The sequence below is a fragment of the Chiloscyllium plagiosum genome, chromosome 9 (assembly GCF_004010195.1).
Source record: "Chiloscyllium plagiosum isolate BGI_BamShark_2017 chromosome 9, ASM401019v2, whole genome shotgun sequence".
NCBI classification, from domain to species: domain Eukaryota; kingdom Metazoa; phylum Chordata; class Chondrichthyes; order Orectolobiformes; family Hemiscylliidae; genus Chiloscyllium; species Chiloscyllium plagiosum.
In genome coordinates this window covers 13970812-13984622 of record NC_057718.1, presented here as the reverse complement: position 1 = coordinate 13984622, position 13811 = coordinate 13970812, and the positions used below count along the sequence as shown (strand labels likewise).

The 13811-nt window shown below is 40.7% G+C and overlaps 1 protein-coding gene across 1 annotated transcript; it reads right to left on the bottom strand.

Moving 5' to 3' along the window:
* Positions 1–306: 306 nt before the first annotated feature.
* Positions 307–12018, bottom strand: LOC122552636 (cytochrome c oxidase assembly protein COX20, mitochondrial). The gene is made up of 4 exons (XM_043695419.1): positions 11746–12018; positions 7678–7792; positions 4850–4913; positions 307–4405 (listed from the first exon to the last, which is right to left on the bottom strand). Exons 1-4 carry the CDS (start codon positions 12001–12003, stop codon positions 4252–4254), a joined length of 591 nt encoding a protein of 196 aa, XP_043551354.1. The 5' UTR covers positions 12004–12018; the 3' UTR covers positions 307–4251.
* Positions 12019–13811: the final 1793 nt, after the last annotated feature.

Here is a 13811-nt window from a genome sequence, read left to right as displayed (position 1 = left end):
TCCTCATTTTCTCCTGGTCCAGTTTAAAGGTGAATGTGAGAATAGGTGAGTAAGGAAATTCTGTGATGCACTTGCAGATTCAAATATTGCAAACATTTCATCTATATATCAGAATTTTGCATGGGTAGACAGTTAGTGATCACTCCATTGAAGATACATTTCTCTTGGAAGTTGTTAATGAGAGCTACACCTAGAAGGGATCCCATAGCAACACTGTATTTATGCATACATAATGTAATTGAAATTGTACTCAATTGTATGAGTTACTTAATTCATGAGTTCAATGAAAACAGTTTTAAACACTAGTGGCGCATCTAATTTATTGCTATGTCACTGCAAGGGATCAGGTGACATTGCTTAGCCGTCCATTTGTACAATGACAAAGGAATAATTGAACACCAATTCAAATTACAATGTCTTTATAAAAGCATTAGGAGGAAATGAGCTTTTGGAGACTTTGCTCAATTTGTAACTATGCTATAGGAGCTGGTGTGAAGGTGCACGTAACCATAGATGCAATTTCTGCCATTAAGGGATGTGAGAACAGGCTGATGATTCAATCAGGAAAGAAAAGCACAAAAACCAGTCCTGTTACAGCATTATTCATCAATATGTTTCATGGAAAACTCAAATGCAAAATTGTGGACATTGAGTAGGTACAGATACAGTGTCCCCACAACACTTGAAAAATACTTCTTCAACTGTCAAGCACTTTGAAACATCCTGAAAAGCGTCACATATTTACAAGTTCACTTTTTATTTAAGGCATATCTGCAACACTATCAATTAGGTCAAGTTTCTGTCCAACATAATGACGTTCTGTAGACAGAGATGTCAGGCTACAAAGTAAAGGGCATGAGTTTTAAACAACGAGGAAGTCTTGAAATTCCTGAATACCTTTAATGGTTTTTGGATTGCTCAGGGAAAGATACCAATTCATTCTTCCTTATTGGCCCTTTAGCAGAGCTATTATTCAGCTCAATGGTGCAATCCTGGAAGATTGGGTAAACTACCCTAAGATAAAAGAAATATACTCGATATGATGGACATTTGAAATAAAAACAGAAAGCGCCAGTAGGTGCATCAGCATTTGTGGTGAGAGAAAAGCTGAGTTAACACTGGAGTCCAACGCAATTCATTTTTGGCATTTGATTGGAATCAATGGGAAGTTAATGTTGACTCCTATACAATTCTCCTTTGAAACTCAAACTCAGTCCAAATAAGTTATATTTGAATCAAAACTTTACTTCTATCCTCCCCACAGATGCTGTCGGACCTGCAAAGTTTTGCTAGCACTTTTTTTCAATTACCTCTAAGGATCGGAATGTGAGATTTCAAAGCAAGCCCGCACTTATTTTAGGAGATTGTAACATCAAGAGAGTTGGTCCACTCCCTTCAAGGTTTGCAGAGCTTGGTTGGCACTGAAGGATCCTCCCTTGTAATTATTTATCTGCACAGACTGTGGAGAGGGAATTCCAAACACACTTCAAGGATTCCTCTCACCTATCCCCCATTTTCATTGACCCCAAGAACAATGGAAATGAATAAAGATAACAGTCTAAACAAGATCAATGATTCAAAATGGCACCAGTTGACTGGGACAACAATGAAAATTTGAACAGAAACACTGATGAGTCCCTCAAAACTGTTAGAAGCTTTCAGAAACAAGTTTCCAAATCTTTATAAAGTCCTTATAGTTGCCACATGCACCAAGTCTGATTGCTGCCATTTGATAAACTAAGACTATATAACCTGGAGTATAGAAACTCGAAAGATGATCTGATTTTTGAAAACAATTATTCATCGGAAATGTGTCTTGCTAGCTATGCTAGCATTTATTGCTCAGTCTAATGGCCTTTGAGAAGGTGGTGGTGAGTTGTCTTTTTGACCTAATGAAATCTGTGGGGATTTGGTACACCCAGAGTGCTCTTTCGAAGGCAGTTCTAGGATTTTGACCCTGACAACACAGAAGGGATGGCAGTATAGTTCAAAGTTAAAATGTGTGGTTTGTACAGGAATTTACAAGTGGATACAAGTGGGTTTAGAAGGCATCATCAAAGAAACCTGGGTGAGTTACTGCGGTGCATCTTGTAAATGGTACAGTGCTGTGACTGTGCACCTTGGTGAAAGTAGTGAATGTTGAAGTTGCTGGATGGGTTGTTTTTGTCCTGGATAGTATCGAGCTTTGAGCGTGCTCATCAAGGAGGGTGGAGAAAGGAGGCAAGTTATTCACTGCAGAATTTTAGCCTCTGATTGCCTCTTGTATCGCAGTATTTATTAGGCCGGTCCAGTTAAGCTTCTGGTTAATTGTAACTATAGAGATGTTGATAGTGGGACATCCTGCAATGGTAATGCAACTGAATGTCCAAAGAGGTCATCATGTCTTTTAGCTTAGTTAGCTCTAGGACACTGTCGATCAGCTCAGTGGCAAAAGCATCGGTTTCAATTCATATTCTGTCTGTGGAGGTTTCATGACATGCCTTCCTTCTGTAGCAGAGATCCCAACATTGTGGGTTGGAACTACCTTCAGGCAGAAATGTGAAGAAACATAGATAAAGTGAACCGTTTCTCTGTCTAGGGGAAGGTGACATTGAGCTTAAATCAGATCTCGGCAATTCAGGAGAGAATATAGGAAACGTTTCACACAAAGGCTGGTAGAAGAGTGGAATGCTCCTCTATAAAAAGCAGTGGATGCTTCTTCAATCATTATTTTAAAATGTGGGGTCAACAGCTATTTATCAGACAAAGTTATAAAAGAATAGAGAGTTCAGGCAGGTGGATCAGACAATGATCTCAATAAGTGGTGAAACAGACTTAACCCCTTACCCAGCAAAGACGAGTTAACTTGACTTCACTCAATTTGTCTTTTTCAGAGTGCGACGAGTAAACTCATCCAAAACATATAATTTCAAAAACAGCCACAGACGAGTTTATACGTCAATTCTCGGCATTTCTGGGCCCTTCTCAGCTAGAAATGAGTATACTCGGTGACTCATACGTCTGGTAGCTGTGTCTCTTCCGCCTCAGGCATTGCAAGAAGCGTCGACGCACCACTTTTGGGCACACACTGTCATTCGGTTTTTTCTGTGTTTTTTTTTACGCCCAGATGTCGAGCTCAGAAGATGACAATGAGTATGAACCTTCTATTAGAAGCTTGGATACATCAGATGAGAGTGCAAGCTCGTCTGATAATGGCTATTCTATCTCAAGTGAGGAGGAGGAGGAGGAGGAGGAGGAGGAGGAGGGATGAATTTGGTGTCGACATGTGGTGTCAGAAGAATGCATGCTTCCTCCACCACCACGCTTCCCATTCACTGGAAATCCTGGAATATCAATTGATCAAGACACAGCTGATATGACTCCTTTTGATATTTTTAGTCTTTTATGTGACAACAGAATTATTGATCGAGTTGTGGACGAAACTAATCGCTTTGCTGAACAAACTGGAGAAAGAGATTGTATGTGGCACCCTGTAACAAAGGCAGAAATTTGTGTGTCTTTCGCCTTGAAAATGCTTGGGGGTATTGTGAAAATGCCAGATCAAGAAATGAACTGGTCGAAAGATGAACTGCTTGAAAGACCAATTTATTTTGCCGAAAATGGTATCTTCAAAATAAAATTTCAAGTAAAATATTGGAAATAGATAAAAACAAGTTATTTCCATAATCAGCATTAAAAATACTATAAAAAAAACAGCAATAAAAAAATTTGTCTAAAAATGAAACGTTTTCTCCAAAATAAGTCGCCGGGGAAGGGGTTAAGGAGCTAAAAGCCTCCTCTGGTTTGCATTTTCCAAACAAATTCACCAGCTTACACTCATTGCCATAATTCCAACCAAGAAGCCAAAATGAAATGATGACCCAATTCTGTGCAAGTCTCGAAGATGGTTTTAAACATGTCAACCTGTTTTAGCTTTCAACAAATTTGCAAAAAGAAAGAGATTGTACATCCAAATTGTCAGTTTACATAAAACATTCAAAATTAGACTATGACATCTAGAAATTGTTCATTACCTTGTCATGGTAATAATAAATACTTAACATCAAAACAGAGCCGAATGTTATCTTGGTCGTTTCCCCTTATATAGGGCCAAATTACTTATATGTTAGATATTCCAATTCTGGAAAAACTCTCAGTTTCCTTAAACAAGCAGGATTGGAAGTACAGCCAAGGTAGGAAAGTTGATTCTTTGAACTCGCTAGTAATTAAAACTTTCTGGCTCCAAACCACATTGCTGTCAGGGCCAATAGTCTATGAGTTACTTCCATGGCTGTTTTTGTTGCTTTTATCTGATTTTCGGGTAGGATCCATTTCAGTTCCTTCGAATGTCAACTTGTTTTTCATACCTTCCTGCACCATTCGCTGCTGGATTCGTAGTTTTGCATTCTGGTACCTGCAGAGCATCCTGAGAAAGATACATATGTAACTGAAATGTTTTGCTGGCTCAAATCACTTGTAGCAAACATGCAATTTCAGGTTTAAGGAAATATTGCCACTGCAGGCTTGAAGCTCAATTGTACTGCAGTAATTGCAACATCTATACCAAGCTTGATATCTTTGTGGTTTGAAGTCAGATTTCCTTATCTAAAAGGCTATTAATGAACCAGTTGGGTTTTTATACAAAACAGCAATTTAATTGTCACCATTACAGACACCAGCTCTTGATTTCAAATTTTAAATCTATCGAATTTTAACTTCCAAACTTCCATGGTGGGATCTGAACTCCAGCTCACTAGATCAGGCATCCACATTACTAGTGCAGTAACATACCATGTCCCTGAACTCAAGTTTAAACTTTGCAAAGACGGAACACAAATATATTCTCAAGATCATCTGACAACCCACTTACCAAGTTCCCAAAGTTGTAAGTAGAAAGCCCCCCACACCAAAGTCAAAAGACCGCTTTACTCTGCCTGCAGGAAGAGAAAATTATTGTAAACTTTGAAACAAAATTCAAAGTCTTCATTAATATTGCAAATTAAACGTTTTTTTTTGGTGGGGGGGGGGGGGGGCGGGTGTGCTGCAGAGTGACAATGGCTTTCTGGAAGGCTGCTTTCGTAAGGACATGGTGTAAATGTGCCAGAGAAAAAGGCCATTGGACCAACTGATCGATTCCTGTCCTTGTGCTCTTGCAGAGAGCCAGTAATGTCACATGGACTGAGTGTCCTCCTTCTGTGATATAACCATTATGATTAGGGAAGAATAGATTATGTGCCCCAGAGGGGTGTGGATGCTCCGTCACTGAATACATTAATAGCTGTGACAGATTTCTGGACTCAGGAGATCAATGGATAAAGGAAACACGTAGGAAAGTGGAGTTGAAGCTCAAGGTCAGCCATAACCATATTGAATCATAAAATGGTTGCAGCACAGAAGATGGAGTTCCACCTATTGTGCCCGTGCTGGCCTTCCACAAGATCAACCCGATCAGACCTAAAAGCCCATCTTTTTTAATGGAAGAGCACATTCAACAAATCATATGGTGCACTTGTGCTTCTGTTGAGAACACAGAACAGTACAGGCCCTTCGGTCCTCAGTGTGCCGGCCTTTTATCCTACTCTAAGACCAGACTAACCTACATACCCTTCATTGTACTAACTTCCATGTGCCTATCCAAGAGTTGCTTAAATATCCCTAATGTATCTGATTCTACCACCACTGCCGGTAGTGCATTCCATGCACCCACCACTCGAGTAATGAACCTACCTCTGACATCTCCCTTAAACCTTCTTCCAATTACCTTAAAATTATGCCCCCTCACTATAGACATTTCCACCATGGGAAAAAGTCTCTAGCTATCCACTCTATCTATGCCTCTCAACATCTTGTACATCTCTATCAAGTCACCTCTCATCCTTCTCCACTCCAATAAGAAAAGCCCTAGCTCCTTCAACCTTTCTTCATAAGACATGCCCTCCAGTCCAGGCAGGATCCTGGTAAGACTTCTCTGCACCCTCTCTAAAGCTTCCACACCTTTCCTATAACAAGGCAACCAGAACTGAACACAACATTCCAAGAATGGTCTAACAAGGGCTCTATAGAGCTGCAGCATAACCTTACGGCTCTTAAACTCAATCCCTATCAACTTGGGTGGCAACTTTGAGGGATCTATAGACATGGACACCAAGATCCCTCTGTTCCTCCACACTGCCAAGAATCCTGCCTTTTAACCTTGTATTCTGCATTCAAATTCGACCTTCCAAAGTGAATGACTTCACACTTTTCCAGGGTGAACTCCATCTGCCACTTAACAACCCAGTTCTGCATCCTGTCAATGACTCATTGCGACCTACAACAGACCTCCACATTATCCAAACTCCACCAATCTTCATGGCATTGACAAACTTACTAACCCACCCTTCCACTTCCTCTTACAAGTCATTTTTATAAATCACAAAGAGCAGAGGTCCCAGAACTGATCCCTGTGAAACACCACTGGTCACCGAGTTCCAGGCTGAATACTTTCCATCTATCACCACTCTCTGTCTTCTATGGGCTAGCCAATTCTGTACCCAGACAGACAGGTTTCCCTGTATCCCATGCCTCCTTACTTTCTGAATGAACTTACTATGGGGAACCTTATCAAACATCTTGCTAAAATCCACGTACACCATGTCCACTGCTCTGCCTTCATCAACATGTTTTGTCACATCCTCAAAGAGTTTAATAAGGTTTGTGAGGCATGACCTGCCCCTCACAAAGCCATGCTGACTATTTCTAATCAACCTATGGCTTTCCAAGTAATCACAAATCCTGTCTCTCATAATCCTCTCCAATAATTTGCCCACCACAGACATAAGACCGACTAGTCTGTAATTCCCAATTATACTTATTCCCTTTCTTGAAGAAAGGAATAACATTTGCCATCCTTTGCCATCCTTCAATCATCTGGCAATACTCCAGTGGACATTGAGGACACAAAGATCATCGCCAAAGGCGCAGCAATCTCTTCCCTCACTTCTTGTAATCTTGGGTATTTCCCATCTGGCCCAGGGGACTTATCTATCCTTATGTTTTTCAAACTTTTCAGCACATCCTCCTTCCTAACATCAACCTGTTCTAGCATATCAGTCTGTTTCTCGCTGACCTCAGAAACGTCAAGGTCCCTCTCCGTAGTGAATATTGGAGCAAAGTATTCATTAAGGACCTCCCCTACTTCCTCCAACTCCAGGTGTATGTTCCCTCCACTATCCCGGATTGGCCCTACCCTCACTCTAGCCATCCTCTTGTTCCTCACATAACTGTAGAATGCCTTAGGGTTTTCATTAATCCTACCCGCTAAAGCTTTTTCTTGCCCCCTTCTAGCTCTCCTAAGTCCATTCTTCAGTTCCTTCCTGGCTACCTTGTAAGCATTTAAAATCCTGAATGATACTTGCCTCCTCAACCTTAAGTAAGTTCCTTCTTCCTCTTGACCACATCCCTTGTCACCCAAGATTCTTTCAACCTGCCATCCCTTCCTTGCCTCAGTGGGACAAACCTGTCCAGTACTATCAGTAAGTGCTTCCTATAAATGGAGGCTTCCCACTTTCTCAGCAGCATTGCTCCTCATTTTCACCATATGAATCTCAATATTCATGCTTCAAGCATCCACAGTCATCAGTAAACCTGTCACTTATGATAAATGCAACAGAATACATATCTGAAAAGATTCACTTCAATATCAAATTGGATGCTCACTTGTTGCTAGGAAGTGACCAAGTCCAGCTACTATAGCACCAGCGGATCCATACAGAACAGATTCTCGAGCACATGGAGTGTTCTGCACATCCAATATTCCTAGAAGCTTGAATGGCTAAAAAAACAAAAATAAAGTTTTATTACCAAATATAATAATGATTAATTTCAATTGCTATACCGAATAGAAACCTACTGCAAACAATTGAAAAACCAACAGCCCAATCAGAGCATAAATCTTGCACCACGAATTACTCAGATGTGCAGTGGAAACACCCCATCTGTGTCAAAAAATAGCCACGAGAAAATAATCAGTCAACCTATCTTCAGCTAATCAATTAAGAGATGTTGGTGACAAAATGAGGAGAATTCTTCGTCCTTCTTTCAAGTAACCCCATAGAATATAGTCTAGCTGAAACATCACAACACAAAACAGTGATCTCGATTTAATGCTTCACTGAAGCTGGAATACCGCACAAAACTGAAACGAGAGCAGGAATAAGCCGTTCAGCCTCTCAAGCCCGCTCCTCCATCAATAAGATTATAGCTGATCTGATTACTCTATATTCCTGATAAGTTTGCATCTCCTTGCTTATCAATAATCTACTGTAGTCTAAAAATATTCAAAAACTCTGCTTCCATCAGCTTTTCATGAAGAGTGTTCCAAAGATTTAACTTTGTGAGAAAAAATTCTCTTCTCTATTAAATGGGTGACACGTTATTTTGATTAAGTTTTTAAAAAAAAAATCACCTAACACCAGATTACGTTCCAACAAGTTTATGATGTGAAAATGCTGATGTTGGACTGGACTGGACAAATGAGGTGTTGACGCTCTTAATTTAAAGGGGTGACCACTAATTCTAGATTCTTCCCCCAAGAGAAATCACTATTTTCACATGGGTCTTATATGCTTCAATCAAGTCAACCTCCTTATTCTTCTAAACTCCAGTGGATATAAGCCTAGCCTTTCATTACAAATCAATACATCATCCAATCCATATGTTAATTGAGTTCTCTGAACTGCTTCTAATGCATTCCAACCTTCCTTAAGTAAGGAGACGAATATTGTTTACAGTACAGAAGGAGTTTCATTTGTTTAACAGAAACAAAGCATACCTATTCAATCCCCTCACAATAAATTATAACATTCCATTAGCTTTCCTAATTATTTACTGAACCCATATACTAACTTTTTGCAATTTATGCACTAGGACATCCAAAGCCCTCTGCATTTTGAAATTCTGCAAAGTCACCATTCATGTAATATGCTTTTTATTCTTCCTACCAAAATAGACAAATTTACATTTCCGCATATTCAACTTCATTTGCCATATCTTCACCCCTTCATTTAACCCATCTATAATCCTTTATGGCTTCATGTTCTCTTCACAACCTTTTTTATCTTTATTATCAACAAATGGAGTAACCATAACTTGAATGAAGGGACAAAAGTTATTTGTGCAAATTGTAACAAATCAATGCCCCAGCAGCAATATCAGTGGCACTTAATTCATCTTGCCAACAAAGACCCTATTCTCGGTTTCCTGTTCCACCGCCACACTTTTCGAATTTGACTCTCCAGCATCTGCAGTCCTCACTTTCTTCCAATCTTCTATATATGCCAATATATTACATCGGACACTTTGAGCCTTTATTTTCTGCAATAATCTTTGCTGCAACACCTTATCAAATGCCTTCTGGAAATCTAGGTAAAACGTATTAACCAATTCTGCTTCATCTGCAGCACATGATACTTTCTCAAAAAAAACTCCGAAAATATTGGTTAAAAATCACTTTGCTTTCACGAAACCACATTGACTCTGACTGATTACCTTGAACTTTTCTATACCAATTTAACAAGATTGCTTAACACTTGCCATAAAGAATGTGTTAGACAATGTGGTGTACAGTTTCCTGATTTATCATCTTCTCTTTTTGAACAAAGAAGTCATTTCACTATTTTCCAGTCTAATAGAGCCTCACCCAAATCAAGGCAGCTTAGGAAAATGAAAACCTCCAACAACTATCTCACTTGTTATTTCTTTTATAACCCTAGGGACAAGTCCATCAGGGCCTGAAACCATCAGTCCACAGCTCTAACAACTGGATCAGCACCACTTTCCTGCTCATTGTAATTTTCTTGGATTCCTCCCTTCCATTTCCTGAATGATATGTATCTTAGGAATGTGACTTTTTTCTTCTATATTGAAGATTCATACAAAATATCTGTTCAATTTATCTGCTAGGTATTTAGTGCAATGAACATTGAACATATCAATGCTTTGTCCCCTCACTTTTGTACTCTGAAGAACACAATTCCACAGCCAATTTCTTAATTGTCAATGCATGGACTGGGTATTTGATTGTGTGTAGCATATAGGAGAGGTGTGATTCAGAAATATGCTGGTTCTTGTCCTATCCTGGTCACTCACAGACCTGCAGCTTTAATTTTGGTTGACTCTCCCCTTCATAATCAATGTTGCCAAGAGCAATTACTGGATGCCATGGTTGAGGTAAGTGAATATATTCATGCTCAGAGTTCAAAACTGAACATGAATAATACAGATTACCTCGTTGATTTTAACCCTACTGCGAATCCTCTTGCAAGGATGCCTGCCTTGAAGAAGTTTTCCTCCTCTCTCTACAAGAATCTCAGGGAGTCTCTCTCCCACTGTAACTCCCAGGTCATTTCCTCAGCCCTGAAGCTCTTCAACCATGTCCTGAAACAAACTCGACTCTATGCTACTCTATCCCCACCCCCAGCTTATCTCTCCACGCTTCAGGCTCTCTGCCTTTATTCCTGATGAAGGGCTTTTGCCCGAAACGTCAATTTTGCCTGTCCTCGGATGCTGCCTGAATTGCTGTGCTCTTCCAGCACCACTGATCCAGAATGAAAAATACAGAAACTATCAGCACCTCAAACCACCACAGCTCACCTGTAGAGTTCAACCACTTGAAAAAAAACTATGGGTGTGGCAGCATTTGTAGATAAAGAAACAGAGTTAACACTGAGTCCAATTACTCTTATTTTTGGAAATGGTCTTAGTTAGCACAAATACTGAAGATGATTGTCACTGATAGTCTTCAATTATTTTTTCAATCAAGAGTCATTGGACTCAAAATGTTTACTGTTTCTCTCTCCACAAATGCTGCCAGGCCTACTGAGTTTCTCTCATATTTTCTGTTCTAATTTCAGGAGTCCAGCACCTGAAGTATTTTTAAAAGTTTTACTGTTCAGGTTTAATTTATTTCAGCCAATCATAACACTTGGATTCCAAGTTAAAAACCAAAGAGGCACCTTGTGTCTTTCCCTGTGTCTCACACCTGCACACACAACATGGGTGCTAGGGAAAAAATAAGCACTAACGCAGTTAGGCGGTAGTGTGCAGGTTTTAAAAAAATAAACAGCAGTCTCAGAAGGTCACTGCTTGTCACTGGGGTGTTTCCTTTCTTCCTGCTGATGGAACATGAATAAAGATTTATGCACTCACTGTTCATTCAGTGTCTTACACCTGCACAGAAAAAAAACCAAACAGGTGGGTACCACAATAATATAGAACAAAGAACTACAGAAGCTGGAAATCTCAATTGATGGAGAAAGTCAGGGGGTCCAGGATCAACATTTCGAGTCCAGTGACTCTTTTAGATAAAGTGGTCACCACAGTTAGGAGATTTATGGTCACAGCGTCTCACAAATATGTTTTACACATATTTGAAAACAGAGAAGTTTATAGCTGTGCTCATTTTATTTTTAGAAGGAACTCGACAAGGAATGCATCAGCAGAGGTTGCCATTTTCAGAACAGCCAGGAATGTACTTGTCTGCCATTTTGTAGTGAAGAAGCCTATTTGACCAATAGAAACGGCTGAAATCCGACCAGCAAAAACCTGCTACTTGAACTGAACATTTCAAGCATTTATCTGTGTCTCTTTCTCACGTTGACAGCCTGTTTTTCAACTTTAACACTGAGCTGCGACCTTGACTTGACATTGGGAGTGCCCACTGCGCAGGCCCGTGACCTTTCACCTCGCGCGCGCCCCCCCCCCCCCGACCGTTACTGACGTATTCACCTTCGCCTTCTCTGTGTCCGTCCCGCTCGACATGGCGGCTGTCTGCTGTTCCCGCCGGCCCCTACCAACACCAACCTCACCCTCGATCGTGGAGCGAATCCGTGGCTTCAAACGGTCATTTCGTTCCGGGACCGGGTGGCACCAGCTGAAAAGCGTCGGCAACCGGGAGCGCGGGATCACGTGAGGCCAAGGCCCCGGCAGGTAGTTCTGCGCATGCGGGCACCTTCCGCTGGCCTTTGGGGGAAGAGGAGGTCCCATTGTGCTCTGAGCTCCATCCTTTCACATCAGATTGTGCTCGCCCTTAATTTCAGGAGCACCTTTCTCCAATTGCTGAGACTAGTGAAACAAAAATTCAAAGGCAGATCCAATAATAATAATAATTAAAGTTATACAACACAAACCGATCTTTCAGTCCAATTGATCCAGTGGACCAAGTTTCCTCAACTGAACTAGTCCCATTTTCTTGCATTTGGCCCCTATCCCTCTAAACCTTTCCAATCCACGTACCTGTCCAAATGTCTTTTTTAAGTGTTGTAACTGTACTTGCATTTACCACTTCCTCGAGCAGCTCGTTCCATACACACACCACCCTCTGCGAGAAGAGGTCGCCCATTTTAAATCTTTTCCCTCTGACCTTAAACCTATTCCTTCTGCTTTTGGACTCCCCTACCCTGGAGAAAAGACTCTGGCCCCTTGTGACTTTTTAAAACCTCTATAAGGTGACTCCCTCAGCCTCCTATTCTTCAGGAGGGAAATGGCCCAGCTTTTCCAGCCTCTCCTTATAACTCAAACCCTCCAATGTTGGTAATATCCTTGTACAGTAAATCTTTTTTGTACCCTTCCCAATTTAATAACATCCTTCCTATAGCAGGATGACCAGAATTGTATGCAGTACTCCAAATGTAGCCTTCTCCAATGTCTTGTACAGTCACAACATGACATCCCAACTCCTGTACTCAATTCTCTGACTGATGAAGATAAGCATGCCAAATACCTTTTTCTACCTGTGACACCACTTTCAAAAATCTACGTATCTGCACCCTAGGTTTCGGTTTGATAACATTCAAGAGAATTTCTTTTACCCAGAAGAGTGTGAAATTTGCTTCCATCCAAAAGTAAAATCTTGCTTTTATATCACCACTTTTCACCAGCATCAGGTGTCCCATTGGCAGATGAAAAACATTTTTGATATGTAGGCAATGCAGCAACAAATTTGCAAACAGAAATTCCTCCAGACAGCATTTTGATAACAACTGGATAATCCGGACTTTGTGATAATATAAAACGAAAGCAGAAATTGCTGGAGAAACTCAGCAGGTCTGGCAGTATTTATGGAGAGAACGCAGAGTTAATGTTTTGAGTCCAGTGGCCCTTCTTCAGAACTGCTCCTGCTCTTCTTTGAAATAACACAATGGGATTTTTTACACATTGAGACAAGAGCATGGATACGTTTAACAGCTTGCATTTATATGGATCCTTAATTTGTTACAGCACAAAGAGATACTATTTTGAGGGCTGTGTTTTGTCAGCTGTCAGCAAGGAGAACTCAGGCAGTCTCACATCCTTCGCCTTTTCCTGTAGCCTTGCAGCTTTATCTTTTTAGATATTTATAGACAAAGTCTTTTCCCTGGGGTGAGGGAGTCCAGAACTAGAGGGCATAGGTTTAGGGTGGGAGGGTAAAGATTTAAAAGAGACCTAAGGGGTAACCTTTTCATGCAGAGGGTGGTGCGTTTATGGAATGAGCTGCCAGAGGAGGCGGTGGAGTCTGGTACAATTACAACATTTAAAAGGTATCTGGATGGATATATGAATAGGAAGGGTTTGGAGGGATATGGGCCAGGTGCTGGCAAGTGGGACTAGATTAGGTTGGGATATCTGGTCAGCATCAACAAGTTGAACCTAAGGGTCTGTTTTCCATAAGACCATAAGACAAAGGAGTGGAAGTAAGGCCATTCGGCCCATCGAGTCCACTCCGCCATTCAATCATGGCTGATGGGCATTTCAACTCCACTTACCCGCATTCTCCCCGTATTTCATGCTATTCATCTCTATGACGCTAATCTTTT